General features: G+C 37.9%; 1 protein-coding gene across 3 annotated transcripts in view; it reads right to left on the minus strand.

The window, feature by feature from the left end:
• tuft1b (tuftelin 1b) overlaps positions 1 to 21,759 on the minus strand; it is a 30,413-nt gene that overhangs the window by 8,281 nt on the left and 373 nt on the right. Inside the window, exons 1-5 of one of the 3 annotated variants that reach the window (XM_047384459.1) lie at positions 18,979 to 19,133; positions 2,597 to 2,674; positions 2,410 to 2,508; positions 2,248 to 2,322; positions 2,041 to 2,106 (exon numbers count right to left, since the gene is read on the minus strand). In XM_047384459.1, coding sequence (XP_047240415.1) covers positions 2,041 to 2,106; positions 2,248 to 2,322; positions 2,410 to 2,508; positions 2,597 to 2,674; positions 18,979 to 19,038 — 378 coding nt within the window. In that variant the 5' untranslated portion in view covers positions 19,039 to 19,133. Of the gene's footprint in view, positions 1 to 2,040; positions 2,107 to 2,247; positions 2,323 to 2,409; positions 2,509 to 2,596; positions 2,675 to 13,260; positions 13,398 to 18,978; positions 19,134 to 21,759 lie in introns of those variants that run through there. The other 2 variants (XM_047384460.1, XM_047384458.1) reach the window with 2 other exon arrangements.

Raw genomic sequence — 21,759 nt, forward strand, 5'->3', positions numbered from 1 at the left:
CAATAATCAATGGAAAAATCTGCTGGCATTACAGCAATCAAACCCTTCTTATAGTCACTGACCAGTTTTCAGTGTTTACACTGATATGTTGACAATTTGTATTTTGCAAGGAGTAACTCAGATTACTTAATATTACTTCTAGTCTGAAGATGCATGTTGATAAAATTAAAGTAAAATTACCCATTTCCCTGGCAGATTGCAGTTTAAAGTAATTTTGGGTTTTACCTTCATCTTTCCGACCTTAATTCCCCATTTTGTTTTACATTTACATATTCAGGTGCTCATGGTTTAGTCTACAGTTAGTTACAGCCTTGTTAAACAGCCGTGGAGAAAAATAGGGCTCAATCTAAAAATCCTTTTACCATTAGATTCAAACTAATTCCTTCCAATTTGAACAGAGAAACAAAAAGAAAAGTATATAATGTATGACGTGATAAAAAATAGAAACAAGCACGCAGACAGAAAGAATGCCTCGTCAATGTGGAAATACTGGGAATTACAGATGTTCTCAATAAAGGATTCAGGAATCTCAGAAATTCTTGGTATAACTAAGACAAAGCTGAAAATCAATGCTGAATGATTGTGGTCTGCAGCCCCACAGGCAGCACTGAGCTGTAAACAGACATAATTCTCTAGTGAATACCACAACATGGACTATGCAGCTTTCTGAGTGCAATGCAAAAACTGCTCTAGAGTCACTGCTGCTTCTTTCTTCTCTGGACTTAAGATCATGAAGGCGGACGGATTACAAATCACTTGGCTTCGTTTGCTTAAAATAAGGAAACAGGGAATTTTCACATGTCTAATAAGGAACAAGATGTGCATAGCACAGATATCTTGAGCATCTGTAAAGTCTTACGTCAGAAAGATGAAGCCAAACCACATTCTGCACATATACCAACAGAATTCTGCTGTAAATGGGTCCAGATGCAAATAAAAAGCAATTCTCTCTGGAGATTTCTTTTTCTTTTTTTAACCCTCTTTGCTCCCATGATTATTTGACTTCTCTAGCATGACTTGTCTTATTTTTTCACTATTTTCAATTTACTGAAGCAATTTTCTTTCAAATGAAAGTCTTCTTGGAGATGTAAAAAAAATGGACAAGGTGATGATAGTTTGAATAATTCAGATGTCCGGTGGTTCACTTATCTTCTCTATGTTTAATAGTCAGGATGGTGATTAAGATAAAACAAAATAAATAACTCAAACTGAAGTAAAACTGAGGAAAATTTTGACATTTCCCTATAAATATAATGTATATATGTAGAAAAACTTGGGTACACTTCAGTGTTGGAGTCTTTCAGATTAAAATTTTTCATAATTCTTCATATGAATCTAATGGAATGAAAGATGATTTTCTCTGGTATTATAAATCTTATAGGTAATAAATTTAATAGCAAAAAACAAAAAACAAATCAGTATTAGCAATCTTACTGCGATTATGAAATCAAGATGGTTTGGAAAATTGAAATGTCTTATGGTTTACTCATATTTTCAAGACGTTTTTTTACAGCCTGAATTGTTAAATAACTTATAAAATGATTAAAAGCTCAGGTAATTTTAAGAAAAATCTCAAATTCCAATAGTAATGTAAAAAGGTCTGCAAATAAACCTTTATTCTCACATTTTTAAAGTCATAAATTTGCAAGAAGGTTTACCAGGATTCAGGTCTTAAATTCACCAGAATTTAGTAAAACTTAAACATTTACTGATATAACCAAGTCATAAACTTAGGGTTAAATTTAACAATTGCCCTAATGTGCCTTTATAGTTTGTTAATATTGTTTGCAGAATCTTGATTTTTTTTAAATTTTAATTAAATCTTCTTGCTTAACATGAGTATTTCTTCTGGTTTCCCCCCAAATTAAGCATTTAAACAACTGGTCAGACACAGATGCATAGATAGAAAACATTAAAGACTTAAAAGACACACTGAACATATTAATGCTGCCATTGTATTTTAAATGAACTGTGCAAAAGATAAGCTGTTGGCTAATTCAGTACGACATTTTTTAAGCATAGGAAGAAGCCGGAATCTACCTGGTACAAGTTACTGTTTTGTCTGGCAGCCATCTGCACTCTCAGACTCTTCAGGCAGTACCGCACCTACAAACCAAAACACATAATGGTTTAAAAAATGTTCACTCTGCACAGACACAACAACGGCTTTCACTAGTGTTCTGCACAAGTCAATAAATGTTAAGGTCATTATAAATAAAGTTGCTGGGAGAACAGCTCAGCTCTGACCTCCTGAATCTGTGGCACTTCATCTGTCAGCATCCTGACACTTTGCGTCGTCTCGTGCCGAGCTTTAAGGTAGACCTTAAAACATTAAACAGAATAGTGAGAAAAACCCAAAGGAGAAGTACAGCGGCACCAACTTTAATTCAGCTGAACCAGTACAGGTACCTTTATAACTTCCACCTTTTCTTCTGTGGGAGTGAAGAGCTCAGCGCTTTGCTTCTGCTCACTGGGTTTCTGTGGCAGTACAACGGCTATGCTGCTCTCCTAAACTCCGTGGTGGAAAAAAAGGAGGTAAATTAGATGTCTGATCTCCGCCTCTTGTCTCAGTAATTGATCTAGGAAATGTTTGTACCTTGCTGCTGTGCCTCTCCGAGTTGTATCCTGCCTGATCAGGAGCCTTTAAGGGAAGTCTGAGTGGCCTGCGAAGCTCCTGAAATGAAAGATGAGACGATAAGAGGAATTTAATGACTAAGTGGAGCGTTGGGGGACTGAAGGAAAGATCTATGAAGTAAAAGAAAAGTAGCTCAAAATGAAAGTGGAAGACGGAGCAGAGAGAAAGGGGGCGGATTTTCAGTCCTAAAACGTCCCCCCATCATTGAAGTTCCTCTGTGGATGCCTTACAATCACACTGGAAATCTTGGCAACCCACAATGAGGAGACTTTTCCACTCTTTGTGGTCAGGTCTGCTGATTCTGGCCAGCTCTGCTCGCTGGAGAAAATCTAACCAGTCCAGAGGAGCCGGGGCTAAAAATACAAAACGCTCTAAACTCCCAGCTTAGTCACTCTCCACTCGGCTTTGTCTCCGTGGCAACAACGAGAAATAATCACAATGTTTGTGTCATGCAACGCTGCATTTGAAGCGTTTATTGTGAATGGTTAAAGACTAACAGTAGCACCTTTTGTGAACAGTCTGCGTGTTGAGTCTACCCGATCCTTTGGATGTGGACTGTGAGTAAATTATATTCATCTAGCTCCTTTCACACATAAAGGTCACAAAGTGCTTCGCAAAGAGAACAGAAACACTAAATTAAAACGTGATTAAAAACACAAAAAAACAATTAAATGAAACATAAAACAAATACAATAATATTTAACAAAGATCTTAAGGAAAAGCCCGTTTGGATAAAAACATCAGCTCCTTTAACAAAAAAGAAAACTCTTCACTTATGTGTAAAAGTTTTAAACTGTCATTATTTAAATTTTCTTCCACTTAGCCAGAATTTCTTGTGTACAACAGCTGGGTTATTCCTTTTGCAATAGAAGCTTGTGTAGTTTTTCCCAAAGATTGGTAAAAAATAAAAACTGTGATCCTTATTGTTGGGTTAAAGAAGAGACTAGGAGTTAGTTGCGTTGCTATTTGGTCCTTTGGTTTATAACTACTGACTAGCGTCCCTCTCCTGCTGAAAAAAAAAAAAAAATCTGCATGATGCTGCCACCACCAAGCCACCTGACGACTTTGAAAACTGACAGTTTAGTTTAAAGTAAGTTTCAATGTTCTACTCATCTAGAGTAGAGACAATGTGGTTGTGTGACTCCAATAACTGCACTTCTCAAAAACATTTCAGGAAGACTTTAACAACATGGTGTCAGATGGACCTAAACGTGATGTCCCAGAGATGTTCCATCAATTCCTTCATCCCTCAGCAACTGCCTGCATACTCATACACACATGAGACCGGCCATTATCTTGCACCAGAAGGAACCCAGGAGCCTCTGAATGCTGAACAATGTGGCAGGAAGTCATGAAAGCAGCTTTAAATGTGTACATAAGTGCTTCTTTCATTGAGGCTATAACAGATACATAATGGGAGTATAAAAGAAAATGTAAACTGTTTTTGGCATGAAGTGAATAGATTAGACAATAACTCATCTTACCTAGAAAATTATGTAATTTAAAATCTTTTAAACACAACTGACCCTTCAGTCCCCTCTGAAAGCAAACAAATGCTTCCTTTAACACATAATCTCTGACAGGAACTCCTATTCAAGTGTGGAAAGCATGACTTCTTAGGTGGCATTTGAGTTTTTATTTATTTAACTTTAAAGGTAAATCGAATCATTTGTCTTTTGACAGTTTAATACACATCAAATAAAGTGAAGGTCCATGTGCAGGTAAGTTTCCTAACGTACTCTGATACTTCAATAAACTGTTAAACCAGAGGTCTCAAACTCCAGTCCTCAAAAGCCAGTGTCCTGCAACTATTATACATGTAACTGGTCCAACACCTGAAGCAAATGGCCGAATAACCTCCTCAGCTGCAGTCAAGTCTTACAGCATCCTTATTACCCAAATATTTGATTCAGAAGTCTTTGAGCAGAGATGCACCTAAAAGCTGCAGGACATTAGTCCTCAGGGGCTGGAGTTTGAGACCCCAGGGTCAAACCAGAAATGAGAAACTAGAGAGCATCTGACAACAAAAACAGCAACACAGCCGTGAACAACAGAGGACATGCAAATTGACACAGCTGCTTAAGGAAGGAACTAACAAGGAATGAAGAAAACTGACTGAACTATACTGCTGTGGAGGTGATTAATGACATGAGATCCAGGTGAGACTAACAAAATGCCGTGCAGGAAAAATAAAAAAAAATTAAACAAATGAACACACAGTGCTCTACACAGGACACAACAGGATGTAACTAAGCCAAAAGCTAAGGAATAACACTGAAGTAAAACTTAAATCAGTAAACAAAGAACAGAACTAGATTCTGAGAACCAATCAGTGAACCCTGTATGAAAGCCTATGAGTGACAAAACCAAAATCACAGCCTCAAAGGACTCCAAATAAAAAACTCAAACTGATGGATCATGAGATGTTTGGACTTTTGCTCCTGTTCTTTGGCAATTTAATCCCTGCACTGAGTTCAGCCTCTTTTTCTTAGTTCCAGGGGTTTGAATTTTGTAATCATTGGTCTGAATGTGGATATCAGCAAGATTAGGCTATTTTCTTGCATTCATTTGCGGATTTTTGATTTACGACTATCAACATGAACATTGGCTATAATGGTCATATTTATACCCCATATTTAAAGTTTCAGAGACAATCTGATCACCTTAAAGCATTTGTCAGATAAATGCTTCATTTGTGTTTGTTTTATAGGAATCATTCCAGGTGTAAATAATTGTGTCACCAGGTGTGTTTTCAGAAGAAAAAAAGACATTTCTCTATGAAATATTTTTAAAAGTAAACTCAAATTAAACGTTTGTCTAAATATAAAGGTGTTAGATTATATTACACCATGAAGATGCATTTATTTTAAGGCTTTTACCAAATATTTACCGTTACTGGGAAAACAGGGTTAAATAAATATTCTCATTATATGAGCCCTAATCTTTGTTGCTTTGCTGTTTGTTAGTGGTGTTAACTGAACTGGAATATCTGTAAAAGTAATGTACAAAAACAGTGATTATTCTAGTTAGAAGTTGGTTAAAGAGATAAACTGTTAATTGGTTAGAAACCTGATGTTCCTTGGGTATAATCTGTGATTTTAAACAAGTTTAAAAAAAATCTGTATAAAATGTTCCAATTCATATTTCTTTTTTCCTGTAAAATTTTTACAGGCTGGCTGTTGCATGTTGTGAGGGTCAGAAATGTTACATAAATCTAAGAAGATATGAAACAGACTGTCATGCATGTGGCTTTGATTATGCAAGCAGAAGACATGAATCCTTACTGGCAGGTTTTGCACCGTCACCCTTCTGGTATTTACTGTCCACAGCTGTATAATGCAACAATGTAAACTGCAGATATAATGTGCCACACACTGTTGCAGAAACACGCTAAACAAGGTCACTAACTGAATCTTCTCTGTAACAAGTTAATGCGCAAGTCACACCTGAGTGGCTCTGGCACAAAACACTTGGCTTTGCTGCACCACTAACCGTAGAGGGCATCTACATGGAGCATAAGCTCTATAAGAGCTTAACCATTTTACACAGACTGTTACAGAGTTTTTATTTTGGTGACACTAGTTGCCTTCATTTTTTACATTAACTGACAGAAAATGGGGTGGAGAAAGAGAGGAAAGACATGAAGCAAAGGTCAACGGGTAGGGACTGTAACCTGTGCCAGCTGCTTCGAGAACTGTAGCCTCCATACATGGGTCATGCGCTTTACCCCTGCACCACCGCCACGCCAGACAGATTTTTTAAAACTAATAACACCACAAAAAAAACCAAATATTTAACCACTCCTTTCCTGAGAATAACCACAAACTGTATTGTACTTTCTACTAATACCAAAGAGGTGCTGTCGGGAAGGTTATTTGCGTTATGTCATCTCGTAACAATAAATACACAAAATTTACCAAGAAAAAGTAAAAAGAAAAAAAAGCCTAAAATCCTCTTGGTAACAGGTTAGTGGTTTAGATTCTGTTCGGATACAGCTCCCTTCAAATATATTGGATCCTCTGTTGCAAATCCATTACTTATTGTTTCTCTCTCACACACACATGCGTGCACACACACACACACACACACACACACACACACACACACACACACACGCACACACACACACACACACACACACACACACACACACACTTTGACTAACTACAGGGCTTTGACAATGAAACTGAAACACCTGTCATTTTAGCGTGGGAGGTTTCATGGCTAAATTGGACCAGCCTGGTAGCCAGTCTTCATTGATTGCACATTGCACCAGTAAGAGCAGAGTGTGAAGGTTCAATTAGCAGGGTAAGAGCACAGTTTTGTTCAAAATATTGAAATGCACACAACATTATAGGTGACATACCAGAGTTCAAAAGAGGACAAATTGTTGGTGCGCGTCTTGCTGGCGCATCTGTGACCAAGACAGCAAGTCTTTGTGATGTATCAAGAGCCACGGTATCCAGGGTAACGTCATCATACCACCAAGAAGGACGAACCACATCCCACAGGATTAACTGTGGACGCAAGAGGAAGCTGTCTGAAAGGGATGTTCGGGTGCTAACCCGGATTGTATCCAAAAAACAAAACCACGACTGCCCAAATCACGGCAGAATTATATGTGCACCTCAACTCTCCTGTTTCCACCAGAACTGTCCGTCAGGAGCTCCACAGGGTCAATATACACGGCCGGGCTGCTATAGCCAAACCTTTGGTCACTCATGCCAATGCCAAACGTCAGTTTCAATGGTGCAAGGAGCGCAAATCTTGGGCTGTGGACAATGTGAAACATGTATTGTTCTCTGATGAGTCCATCTTTACTGTTTTCCCCACATCTGGGAGAGTTACAGTGTGGAGAAGCCCCAAAGAAGCGTACCACCCAGACTGTTGCATGCCCAGAGTGAAGCATGGGGGTGGATCAGTGATGGTTTGGGCTGCCATATCATGGCATTCTCGTGGCCCAATACTTGTGCTAGATGGGCGCGTCACTGCCAAGGACTACCGAACCATTCTTGAGGACCATGTGCATCCAATGGTTCAAACATTGTATCCTGAAGGCGGTGCCGTGTATCAGGATGACAATGCACCAATACACACAGCAAGACTGGTGAAAGATTGGTTTGATGAACATGAAAGTGAAGTTGAACATCTCCCATGGCCTGCACAGTCACCAGATCTAAATATTATTGAGCTACTTTGGGGTGTTTTGGAGGAGCGAGTCAGGAAACGTTTTCCTCCACCAGTATCACGTAGTGACCTGGTCACTATCCTGCAAGAAGAATGGCTTAAAATCCCTCTGACCACTGTGCAGGACTTGTATATGTCATTCCGCAAAAGGAGGCCCTACACCATACTAATAAATTATTGTGGTCTAAAACCAGGTGTTTCACTTTCATTGTCCAACCCCTGTATGTCTTCAAGCCTTTATTTCTGTTAATGATGATGATTTTTCATTTACAGTGAATGAAAACACAATGTTTAACATTGGAATATTAGACTAATGAAAAAAACATTTCTAATACAGAAATTTGAGCTTAATGAAAATGTATGTTTGAAAACCTGCCTATTTTCAAAACGTGCTTTTAATTTGAAAAACGAGTCTTTTCTGAACCCAATTTATTGAATGTCCTTGTTTCTATTGCACAAAAAGTGAGGCCTTTTGATTATTTTTGAAATTATTCTGAAACAACTAGCAGATTTTCCAGTAAAAACATTTATCTACAACCGAGATTGTTTAATGAGCTGCAAGCTAACCATAATTAGCTTTAAAATATGGCAGTTGAATTTCAGAGGTCAAAATGTAAACTTTAGATTTTTATTAATACATAATTTCTAAAACAAATAAGTGATCAAATTTTCCAGGTGTTTCAGTTTCATTGTCCGACCCCTGTATTACCAGGACATACCCTACCCTAAACCTAACCTAAACTCAGTTCACACCTAAGTCTTAAACCTAAACCCAAACCCCAAAACAGCAGGCTTTGGGCCCTATAAGGACCCGTGGGTCCTCACAACATGGCATATGTTGGCAAAATGGGCACTGCAACAAATGCTAGAATACACAGACACAATGAGACGCAGGCCCTGTTTGTCCTAGTCATTCTTCAAATCAGGAAAGAGAAGAGGACATACAGTTCATCTAAGGCAGATGTATATCGACTATCTTGAATCAAGGAAATTGTTACGGGGACATAGACACGCACCCAACTTGTCTACAGTCAGAGCAATATTTAGAAACTTTTAAAAAATCTGAAGGTGACACAAACAAGCCTATATGAGGAATAAAGTTTATCCTGTCAATTAGGATTGTAAGGAAGAAGAAAAAGACGTCTTCTCTCAGTTTAGTTAAAGAACTGCAGTAAACAGTGGCATCTTGGGGCCACCAAATCCCAATACCATCCACAAGGTAATGCCACAAAGAAAAGACACCACCTACATGTCAACTAGTTCTAGGATGATGAGGAAAAAACATTGCGATCACTGTTAAGTAAGTTGGAGGATCTTTGTTGCCGTTTTCTCTTCCAAAAGCAACGAAAACGCTTGTTTGAGTGGATGACGTCACAAACACTACAATACCTCTTAAAAACAACTATGTCTTCACATGGTATTTTCTCCCCATTTAATACATGTAGTTTATTTTTGGTTTGAGATTACACTACTGCAATAAACAACAGGTGGATTGTAAGGCCGCTTACACAGCCTTACCAGGAGACCCACCAAATTCTGTAAATCACATTGACACAAGCAGAGCTGCACGGCTTAAAAGAACAACGATTAAAATGTGAAAACACTTAATGCAAAGCAGTGAACAGGCTGCTGACGCAAAAAACGAAATGGCTTGGGGCTTGAACGCAGGGTATTTATGTACAATTGTGTTTCCTGAAAGCCATTATCTAAGATATGCTGACAGGTGGGGCAAGAATTACTTCTGATCTAAAGAAGCGCCAACTGAAAGGCCTCGAGGACTTCTAGAGACACAGATGATCTGGGGACAGGCACACCCTGAGAGGTGATTAGAGTGCAAAACAGAGTAATCTGCTCCAAAGTGCACATTAACTTGCTGCCTGGTGTGCAGTGAAGGGTGCTTGTCACAAGTGATGAACACGTTTCATTACCAAAACATAACAGGTAATTAGCCATGTCTCTAATTTTTCACAGAAATAATTTAATCACGGGGATGTTTTAATGCTTAGTGCATACATGCCTACAGTAAGGTGCAGACAGAGGCTGAAAACTACAAGACAAAATACAAAACAACAAAGGAACCACACTATGAGAAAAAAGCAGAGCATCAACATTGTCACATAAATGTGAATGCTGATACTAAAGAACAATCAGAACAATCCTTAATTAGATACTCAAGGATAGTCACACCACAATGACAGCAATATCTACAGGCATTCCCTCCTGTGCAGAGAACCTTGCATACAATGACAAAACAAATGTTGCAAACATTAAAATAAATTCACACGTGGATCTGTACCAGGGTGCCCAGTTTCTTTTTAAACAACTCCAGCGCCTTGCAAGAGTATCTACACCCCTTTAAACCTTTCCACATTTTGTCACGTGACAACCACAAACTGTATTTTATTGGGATTTTATGTGACTGACCAAAACAAATATGTCAAAGACAAAAAATCCTGTTTTCCATCAGCCATGTAGGGAACACATCAAACATGGAAATAGGTCCTCTCTTTAGATGAATCCAAAATCTTACAGTTTGGCTTACATGCAAAATGATCTGTGTGAAAGAAAACACTGCATATCAACCTGAACACAGCATCGCCATGGTGAAATATGGTGGTGGCAACCTCATGCTGTGGGAATGTTGTATTTAGCAGGGACAGAGAAGCTGGTTGAAGTTCATGGGAAAGTGGATGGAGGTAAATCCAGGATAATTCTGGAAGAAAACTAGTTAGAGGCTGCAAAATATGAAATACTTTAGATCAATGAACATTCATGTGCTACAATGGCCCAGTCAAAGCTCAAACCTGAGTCTGTTTCAAATCTTTGTACTTGAAAACAGGTTAATGTTCGCAGATGTTTTCTGTCTAATCTAACTGAGCTATTTTTGCAGAGAAGAATGGCCAAAATTATTTGTCTCAAAATGTGCAAAGCTGGATGAGACGTACCCACAAGGTGGTCCCAGATAGTGTTAGCTCAAAGGGGCTGAACACATGCCACACTTTTCAGATTTGTATATGTTAAAAGAACCAAGTACCACTTTCCCTTTACTTCACAATTCTGGTGTACATTGTGTTGGTATATCACATAAAAACTCAATACATATAAGTTTGAGGTTGTAATGTAACAAAATATGAGTTCAATGGGTATTAATACTTTTGAGGGGCACCATATCTAATGACCTGCAGCTCTCTTTGCATAACATAACAGCAGAATACTCATAAAAGTACCTTAAATATGGCTACAGCTCAATACTTCCCCTGGTCATAACACGCATCTTTATTGCTTCATGGGCAAGTGCAGACTCAGATCTCAAATAAGCTGAATGTGTTCCAGGTATCTGTTATGTGCATTAAAGTACAAATCTACATCTGCTTTCATCTTTTGGGCTTGCCCATGCAGCTCAGGGAAGGTTTCATTTCCAGTTCTGCGGTTCTCTCAGCTTGTAAAAGCAGAGCAAACCTCAGATACACTCAGGCCACCTCCTGCATGATGTTGCATGTTTGCACAAAATCGTTTCTCAAGTCAGATTCGAACCTTTGAGTTAATTACATTTACAGAAAACAGCTTAGCTGATAACAGCAGCCCCACTGGCTCAAGTATTTTTCATAAAGAATGACTGATCTTCCCTTTAGCTTCAGAACAACATTTAAATTACTTAAATGAATCTAAAACTAACAAAAGAACTTTGCAACAGTTTGGTGCAGCAATTCAAAACATGTATCTGGTAATCTGGGTAGTTAGATCAGTATTCATAGATCAGTAAAAAATAAAAGATGAAAAAGTATAAAAATGATAACGTAGAGAACAATCTTGCCCAAATTGCTAAGCATGAAGGCTAACAGGGAACGTCATGATTTTTTAAATATTTTTTATTCAATAAACAGTATTTAATGTATATATGGAACTCAGTGCAAGATTTCCCTGTAAAACTTCATTCAGTGATATATTTAAAATATACTGCGCCACATCGGGTTAACCTTTCAGCTGAGCAGTAATGAGCCCTGCTTGTTCTCCAGCTCTGCTGTCCTGCTTTCAGCATTCCAGACAAAGAAGCAGAAGGATGGATCAGTGCTTCAGCTTCTTTAAAGATTCCAACTTGTTTTTCCACTCCCAGATAGTGATTTCTGCTATTAGGAATACCATTCAGAATTTAAAACATCTAATGCACATGTAAATAAGACCCATTTACTCAATTAGCTGATTTGCATTTACAAATATGCTCTGCAGAAACCCTATTACTATTTGGATCCTAAAAATCTTCTGTTAACATCTGAAAGCTTCTTTTCTCGACATTCTCCATTGATAATACAGAAATGAATTTAAGTGTCTCAGGAAATATTTTTCGCATTAAAATTTCTGTCCCAGCCATCTTTTTTAATCATTACTATAGTTCAGCAAATCTGCTTATTTTAACCTGGAATGTAAATAAAACATTCATGCAGCTTCAATTAGCTGAAGCCTCTCATTGCAGTCTGTAAATCCGTCCAGTAAAATCTGTAATTGCCAAGTAAAATCCAGAAGACAACCATTCCTCTACAGAACTTCGGATAAAATACGAACACATTTCCCTGTTCTTTGTGCTACTGTAGGCAGCTGTGACCAGTGGGGTTTCAGCCTAATGCGCCCTGTTCCTTCGTCTTTAGTGACAATTCAAAGAATTAAAGACTGAAATGATAGTTTCACTCTCTGCAAAAAGGAGATTCAGTAAAAAGTTGCTTAAAAATTCCCTTCAAAAGTAATTACAGAAAAAACAAAATGCAATTGAATATAAATGTGCTTGAATTTGGGGTGTAACAATACAGCCAAAACACAGGAAGATGTGATACTGAACAAGATGAGGATTTAGCTATATTTTTGGGAAAAATAGGAATTCTTTTACCTTTGTTTTGCTTTACAAAGAGTAAGGTAAGGACAGGAACATCCATTCCCAGCTTTAAGGCTACACCGCTCAGGAGATGATCTCACTTAGCAGATCAACACTTTATAAACGAATCATCCACACAAAGGCATCAATCTATGCAGAAGACCAATAATTTGCAGCAACAGACAGCAGCATCACCAGAGTTCACAGACGTGTGTAAAGTCCATCCCTCTCAAACACAGGTTTTATTACTGAGCAACATGACTACACATGTTGCAAATGGGTGGAGAAGTCAAAGTGCTTGAAACAACTTTATATCGCTAAATGCTGCCAAACACAACAAGTAAATGTGTCACGTCACAAAAAATATTTGAAATCTGTATTTGTGAGCTAATCATTTTGAAAACAGCTCAGCCTGGATTCATCCATGAAATTCAAGACAAATCAAGAAAAGCGAATTCTTCACCCAAACACTGAAATCTATAAATGAAACAAGATCTTTCATCTCACACTCCAAAGACCTAAAAATCACCACCAGGAAATACTTTATATCACAAAGAACAGCAATCATATCTACCTCACGGACGAAGCAGTCTGAGACTCCAGGCCGTCTGTCTTTGTGACTAAGCATGTGGGAAGTCACGGTTGTCTTGCCTTACAAGGCTGGGTGAGGCACCGCCAGCAGCCCAACCCTTCCCCTGCAGGTTGTTCTCCAGTCGCGGAGCTACAATAACCAGTCCACGCGGGCTCATCCTGCTGGAGTTAGCCTCCCTTGCAGGACTCTGATGACACATGCACAATAAAAAGAGCAGGGAGAAACATTCCCACCAACTGGATCATAAAGAGCCCAGGACCAAAACTGTTTGGTGATGTTTAAATGAACCCTGGAACATTTTAATAATAGGCCTGCATAAATAATGATTAAAAGTAAAGCAAAGTTTTATTTTAGTGATGCTGCCCAGATCGGTCAAAGTAAATAAGTTACTAAATCATTATGTGTGCAAATCTCCTGTAATTCCTAAAATACTCAGGGGAATAACACTTAAAATGGCAAGGCCCTCATTCATCTGCCACATGGTGACAATGGTAGCAGCACTCTGAGGAATGTGTTATGCTGGTTACATAAGGCAGATTAATGAAGTGTCTTTATATAACAGTTAACAGCTTGGTGACTGTGAGCAAAATAAACAAAACTGTGCAAACAAAAGTCAAAGGCTGAACCCACCAAATATCTTCAGGTTTGTCTGTGTTTCTGTGATTCCTATGCTCATTTATGATGACAAAATCTTAAGTGTTTTTCAGACTTTTTGGTGGCATTTTGTGCATTATTCTGGGGAAAAAACGTTTCTATTTTCAATCCATCAGAATTTCCACCTATCATCATCATAAATATATAACATCGTCATAAAATATGCAATGTATAGTCTCTACATCAACAAAAAAGACATCTAAATTATATTAATTCAGCTAAAAGAGAGCATAATATTTTATGGAATTGGGAGTCAAATTTAAAAAAAGGCCAAACATACAGTCAAGCTGTACACAACTGGTGGATTTAGTTTTTAAAATTTTTCATTCTACCACGTTTTCAGATAGGAAAACGAGACAGGCATCTCTCAAAATATAATATAAACAGATTATCTTTGGTGATCAGCTCCCAGTCTGAGGTTGGAATGCCTCATTGCCATCACCCTAATCTTGAACTCCCTCCACAGATTATCAGATTCAAGCCAGGACTCTGGTTGGGTCACTCAAAAATGTAAAAATTATTTCCAGTCAGAAAAAAAACATGTGGGTAAAATTAAAACATTACTCTAAACCTACTCACTGGAGTATGAATAATTTTAGTCTCAACTGCAGCTGAAAAAAGCAAGTAGTTAAAAGCACAGTGGTCAACCTGTGGTACAAGGACCCCTGTTGATACCAGCTGGCTCCCAGCAGGTATGTCGAAAAATTAACTTCCGCAGTTTATCGCAAGTTAAATATCAAACTAATAAAACCAACTTGACATGGACTGCTTTGACGAAACTATAAAATATAGTTGTTCAAGTTCGGTATTTACCAGTTACTGGTATCAAAAAAAAAAAAAGGATAATTTTAAACTATAATTCACCAAACTTTTCCATCATTACATTTCCGGGGTTTGAAAACCTTTTAATGATTTCGCTGGAGCCAGGAACCAAAGAGATGACACTCAGTGATTCATTAAAAGAATGACTCTACCTACTTGTACCAAAGACTTTAGGTGCCCATTTTCAATACTTTACCTCTGCTCAGTAATGGACTGCAAGGTTTCAGACAAGGAAATCTCCACTTATGCAATAGGGAAACCTTCAATCTGGAATGAAATGTGGACAGTCTGGCGATAGATGCATACTAGATGCATTTTCGTTAGGTCAGATGACTAAACTAAAGCTCTTTGGCAATATAGACACTACATATGTTTGGAGAAAGAAGAGAGGTGAATAACCCACAGAGAAACATGGTGATTTAGTGCCTCTGGACCTCTGAATCTTCTCAAGGTGGAAGAAATCATGAAGAAAGAAGGATGTGTGAAGATTTTGAAACAAATCTAAAATCATCATCAGCGAAACAGTCTAACTTGTCACTTTGTCTTCCAACATGACATAACAACAATAAACGTTGCTGCTTGTGAAGAACTGGAGTGAGAAGACCTCCAGAAGACCGAGGTGAGCATTGTTGAAGAACCTACTAAATCCCTGACCTCAATCCCCGTGAAAATCAGTGGGGTGAACTAAAGATGAAGGTCCATGCAAGAAGGTCATTAAATCCAAAGAAGAATGGGCTGAGATTCCCCAGGAGACATGGCAGGGACTTGTTGAAAACCACAACAAACAACTGCAGGCTGCTCAAGTTCAAGGTGTCTTTATCACCCCGAAGAGGTAATTCCCCGGGGAAAAAAAACAAACGTCTAATAACATCATTGGGGAAAATAGTTTTTGTTTTTGGTTTATGTAGAATAACTTAATTTTTAATAAAATAATGTAAAAATGAAAATAAATCTAGGTTGTTTGTCAAAGCTGTGCTACAAAGCCTTGGGAAATACTTTTAAAACCATAACATTGTCATAGGGCTGTTGATCATTTTGACCTCAACAATTTATCTGATAACCATTAATTGTGTTTTATTTCTATAAATGTTGTTGTAGCTTACAATGTACATCTAATATTTAAATAATTAACCAAGAAGATGTGAATAAAACAAACTGTGGCTCAAATATTGGGTACAAGATGTTATTTTGTTACTTAAAACCTGGTGGAAATCAACCAAATGTCCCATGTCTGTCTCCGCAGGCCTCTCTTTATATACACAGGAGTGCATTAAATAATATTTTTTTATTTCTGAGTGACTTAAACATATTTGTAATATTAACTGTAATTTCCTTGACATGTTAGCAGCGCTAACATGTCATTAAAGAACGTTTGTGCCACACAGAAAAGGCCTTATGTTTAATCTACTCTCTACTGCGGCCATGTAAACGCACGGCCGAGTTGACAGTAAACAGATCAGAATCCAGCTAAGCTGTTTTAATCACACCCTACCATGGAAAATGATAGGTCTTTCTCTGTTTGTTCTCACGCTAAGAGAGAAGATGCTTCAGGACTGCTGTTATATGGTAGAATGCGACTGAAAGTTGCTTGTTCAGATTATGAAATGACAACATATGCTGTTAAATACTCAGAATTATCCACTTCATTACATCAGGAACTTACATAGCTGCTCAACAAATCAAAACTGGATGTAACGAACTATCAGCAGAGACAAATACTTTGTGTGTTCACTGAGGCCTGCACTGCGTCTATATAAACAGACTGTTCAGTCATGTCTCCATGATCTCCTTGGCACGCAGCATCACGATGGGATATAACGCCATCAGCTTCTCTTCTACCTTTACAACATGTTGCAAAACGTTTCATATTTATCTGGCAAAGTCCTTCTCTTATTTGTGAGTAAGTGCTGTTAGATCTTCACACGAATGCTTAAGCATAAATATGTTTGACTGCCAATCTGTTGATGGCCTTTCGATTTAACTGCAGGCCCAACAGGTCTCGGCACATTCCTACTGAGAGAGCAACTCTTGACATGGGATGTAAACATGCCAAGTCAATTGTTTTTTTTAATAATTGTTTTGTGACACTATTGGCCTTTGTTGGTGTTAAATAACACACAGAGGGTGTTCCTTGTACTTTTCATTTGTCCCAATGCATCAGCTCATACCAAACATTTACTCTATTGCACATTAAAAAAAAATCACAAGTAGCAGTAAAGTCCAGTTTGATCAGGATGTTAAATATTTAAAAGGAATGTTTGTTTTGCACAATTTAAATACGTTTGTAAAGAATCGGAAGGACCGATTTGAATTACTTTCATCACTAAGACATCAATAAAAATTCACTTCTGTTTAAAACAGCAGTAATTTGACATTTGTTTTTGGTTGTTAGTTACATATCTTTGACCATCAGGGTGTCTCAGTAACCCGAGGCAGTCATGAAGAGTCAACAAATATAAAATTAACAGGCAATGTGAACAACCTACATGTTTACAGTTTCCCAGAGGGAACAGAATACAGGCTTCCTACACATTTCTAACGACCAAATTTCATACATTTCCAGACTCAAAGTAGTCGAGCTCTCAAACATTTTTGGACCCGTTTTTAAATATTACAAAAGTTCAAAATTAATTTAACATTTCTATAGCTACTGAGGCCATGGTTTAAAAACTACAATTTCACAAACCACTGGATTGATGGACAGACAGAGAGAAGTATGGAAAAAAAAAAAACTATTTTTATAACATTCTATATGCAAACCTGGAAAATACTTAAATTTTAGGGTTTTCCAGACTGTGTTGGAACCATGAGAATAAAATGAAGCCATTTATACACCAACGACTGAACCAAATACTCCAGATATAAAGGACTTGAAATCAATGGTTCCACCAAAGACTAGCTTTTATTATATTAATATTTTATTATTTATATCATAATCTTATAACAGAGCAGATAAAAATGGAAACATTGCTGTGAAAAGGTTACGTTAAGACAACAGGAAAGCCAGATTTCTTCCTTACATGTATTATCTAGCACAGATTGCCGTGAACTATTTTTGAGAGTTAAATTTGCATTTTCAGAAAAACTCATTGGAAAGATCTATAAGTTTGGATTTAATATGAAAAAATGTTATTTGCCTGTGTGTTTATGTTTCTTCATTGCTCAGACTTTCTATAATAAATTTAGATTTTAACTGAGGTCATTTTAATCCTCAGCCACAACAATAAAATTATGCTGTTTTTTTTCATGGTTTTTCAGGTTTGCTGATGAGTAGCGATGGCGACGGATGATGGAAAACCTTCACATCATGGAGCGTCTGCTTGAAATTAAAGAGCAAGGACAAGGGAATGACTGTATGGAGACCCAGGTGACACTTTAAACAGCCTGTTTAAGGTCATGCCACAGAATCTCAATCAGATTTAAGTCTGGACTTTGACTAGGCGACTCAAAAACCTCCGTTTTGTTTGAGTCAGGGTCTGCCATTGGTGTGTGAGTGAAGTGATACCAGGTTGAAACTAAATCTTAAATTACCCACAAAGCAATTAGGGACAAATAAAAATCCTGATCAGGACCTGCAGCCCTGAGAAGTTTACCTGTCTAAACTGTGATAATCATAGAAGGAGCAGGAAGGTGTGAAGAAGTCCCATAAAGATGCTAACAATTGGGTAATAAGGGTCATGGGTCAGACAGGCGAGGCTTTTCTAAGAAAACTGCTAAGGGGCCCCTGAAAGGACAGGCTGAAAGAAAATTCATTTCATTCTGGTTTTCTGGTTCGGCACGGGCAGAAAAAGCATTAATTGACAACTTAATAAATAAATACTCTTGTAATTCATGCTGCAAGCAACCAGAGAAAACCCTCATCAGTGTTTGTGGTAAATATTTAAGATTTGTGTGTGTGATATTTGACACCCATGGCAAACAAACCTCAACAGATACTCTGTGTGGAGTCGTTTTATCGATCTGTTTTGAGTTTTCATGAATAAGGTGTAATGACATCTCCTGTGGGCATTACTCCCGTCCAACCTTAGACTGTCTTAACAGGTGAGACTTTAACACATCCTTGAGGTATTTGAACAAAAAGCAAAAAATTGAGAAAAAACAAGCTGTACTGTCCGGTTAATAAACTCTACAGCTGTTAGAAATTAGACAGGCCAATACAGTAAAATAATAAAAATGTCTTACTAGTTTTCGTTATTCAAATAATACTTTTTAAACATCACTCACGTTGGTTTTCTTGCCCTCTTCTCCATTTTCCATCGCCTTTCTTTCTCTCATTACGCTCATCTTGTCGCCGCAAAGTGAAGAAAACTAAGAGAAATTAGCGGTGTAGACACTTTGTCCGTAGTATTTTATTGAAAAACTCTCCTTCACACGACAGAAAGCGGGAAGTAGAGGTGAGCAGACAGACACCTGATCCAGTCTGTCACTGACTCAATGCTGCCTTCATGGTCTGCCTGGGTGTGGGAAATGTAGCAGACCTGTGGGTCTCCATCGCAGTTACACAACAGACCCATGTTTTACTTACATGACATGTTGGACCCAAAAACAACAAATAAGCACAGTTATGCCAGTCTACTTTAGTTTTTTTATTTTATTTTATTTTTTACGTTTTTCCTCTCCTTTTGGCTTTTTTCGTATTACACATGAACACTGCAGAGAAAAATATTACTGGTCGGAGTATTTCAGCGATGAACAGTAACTTAAAGTAGGATAATTTTGTATAATTTAATAATATAAAAAAATATAACAGCCTAACTAATTATTTTCCAACTGATTACAAGAAATTGACGAAAATGGTGACTGAGACCGAAATATACCACAGCAGGTTGTTGAAGCCAAAGTACTTTATTTGCAAAATGTGAACTAAACTGTGAGGAGGAGGGGAAAACAAACTGAAACAAACTGAGGACGTAAAACAACAGCGCAGACAAGACTAGACAGTCAGGATCTAACCAAGATCCTGACAACAGATTCATAAAATTATACAAACAGCAAATACAGAAAACCCATCAACTTGTTGGGTACCTAAAGGATATGTATGGGGTATCTACTTATTGGGTATTAGCATCGTTTTCATGGGGATAAAGGTACATTAGGAAATGGTTCTTGTTACCCATTAATACATTCCAGTACCCACAAGAAATTAATTTTTATAATAAGTACTCTTCAACTGTCAGTGACGGAATCTAAGAGAATAAGCCAGAAAATCACATTGTGTGATTTTTAAGTGATTCATTTGCTTTTTATTGCAGGACATAAGTATTTGATACATCAGAAAAACAAAAGTTAATATTTGGTACAGAAACGTTTGTTTGCAATTACAGATATCAGACTTTTCCTGTAGTTCTTGACCAGGTTTGCAGAGACTGCAGCAGGGATTCTGGACCATTAATCGATTTAGATCTTCTCCAGATCCTTCAGGTTTCGGGGCTGTCGCTGGGCAATACGGACTTTCAGCTCCCTCCGAAGATTTTCGATTGGGTTCAGGTCTGGAGACTGGCTAGGCCACTCAAGGACCTTGAGATGCTTCTTACGGAGCCACTCCTTAGTTATACTGGCTGTCCCCTTTGCAGAAAAACATGCCCGAAAAATGATGTCTTCACCTCCATGCTTCACGGTAGGGATGGTGTTCTTGGGGTTGTCCTCATCCTTCTTCCTCAAAACATGGCGAGTGGAGTTTAGACCAAAAAGCTCTATTTTTGTCTCATCAGACCACGTGACATTCTCTCATCCGTCTGGATCATCCAGATGATAATTGACAAATTTCAGACGGGCCTGGACATGCGCTGGCTTGTTTTACTATCTTGCTGTGCTTTTATCAGTAAATATTTTGAGTTTGATATTTCCTTCTTTATATGACGTCTGAGTCATATCCGTTGTGGTAGTTTATAAGCACCTGCAGTGAGTTTACGACCAGCAGGTGTCACCTCTGTACTTTGTATCTAATAAGTATTCTGTGGTTTCATTTCTGTTGTGATTTAAACCACATCCTTATGTCCACATCCTTCCATCTTCATCATGTCTGTACAGCTGCTCTAACTGCTAATTAAAGATTCGAAGAAAACTCTACCTCCAGTTTATGTCCTGACCGGCACCCAGTGGTGAGTGTAATTCATCCTCCAGCTTTGCATTATTCTGTGGATACTTATCTACACTCTCTGTGGTATCCTCAATTCTCTGTCTTTGTTTGCAGAACACATCCACAATTGAAGCTCATCAGCCTTTTCAAGGCAGTGTGCACCTTACCAAGGTCGTGCATTTGTTCCTTCAGGACATTTGAGGACCAGACAGAGGACAGCTACACCACACATAGTTTCTCAGCCAAAACCTGTCTGAAATGATAGGAAACCTCCCAAATACTCTTAACAGTACCCTGCAGGTATACACCACAGGTATTCAGTACGTATCACATTGATAGGAATGAAGTTCAGGTACCCAACTGGTAAGTAAACGGTAAGCACTCCAGGTTTCCAGAAAATAACATTTAGGTAGATGTGTGGTAGCATGATAAATTCACTACTATAGGTATCCTATACAAGTGCTTACTGGGTACTTGTTAAAGCATTGGTACCTAAAGTTACCAACACTTTAACTAATATGCTTTTTTGTAAATAACTCCTTAATAGGTTTGAGGTAGGTACCTCAAAGATATCCAATAGATACCACATTGGTAGGTATGCACACTAAGTACTCATCTAGTAAGTACACAGTAAGTACTCCATATCGGTACCTGGGAATTGGCCCATAGGAACCCACTGAAGAACCCTGTAGGCATCCTGTAAGCAGTGAGTGAGTACCAGGATTTATATTGTACTACAATCCCAAGAACACAACAGAAAACTGGAAAAATCATTGATTCCTAACATCTGTGGATTTATGTCCTATTTGGGTTTTTGTTACAACCTCAGAAGACTCTTTCTTAAATAAATAAAGACCGTAATACCTTGATTTAAGACATATTTCAAAAGATCTGTAAGTAGCAAAACCATTCATTTGTAATGCTTT

The sequence above is a fragment of the Girardinichthys multiradiatus genome, chromosome 13, assembly GCF_021462225.1.
Source record: "Girardinichthys multiradiatus isolate DD_20200921_A chromosome 13, DD_fGirMul_XY1, whole genome shotgun sequence".
Classification (NCBI taxonomy): Eukaryota; Metazoa; Chordata; class Actinopteri; order Cyprinodontiformes; family Goodeidae; genus Girardinichthys; species Girardinichthys multiradiatus.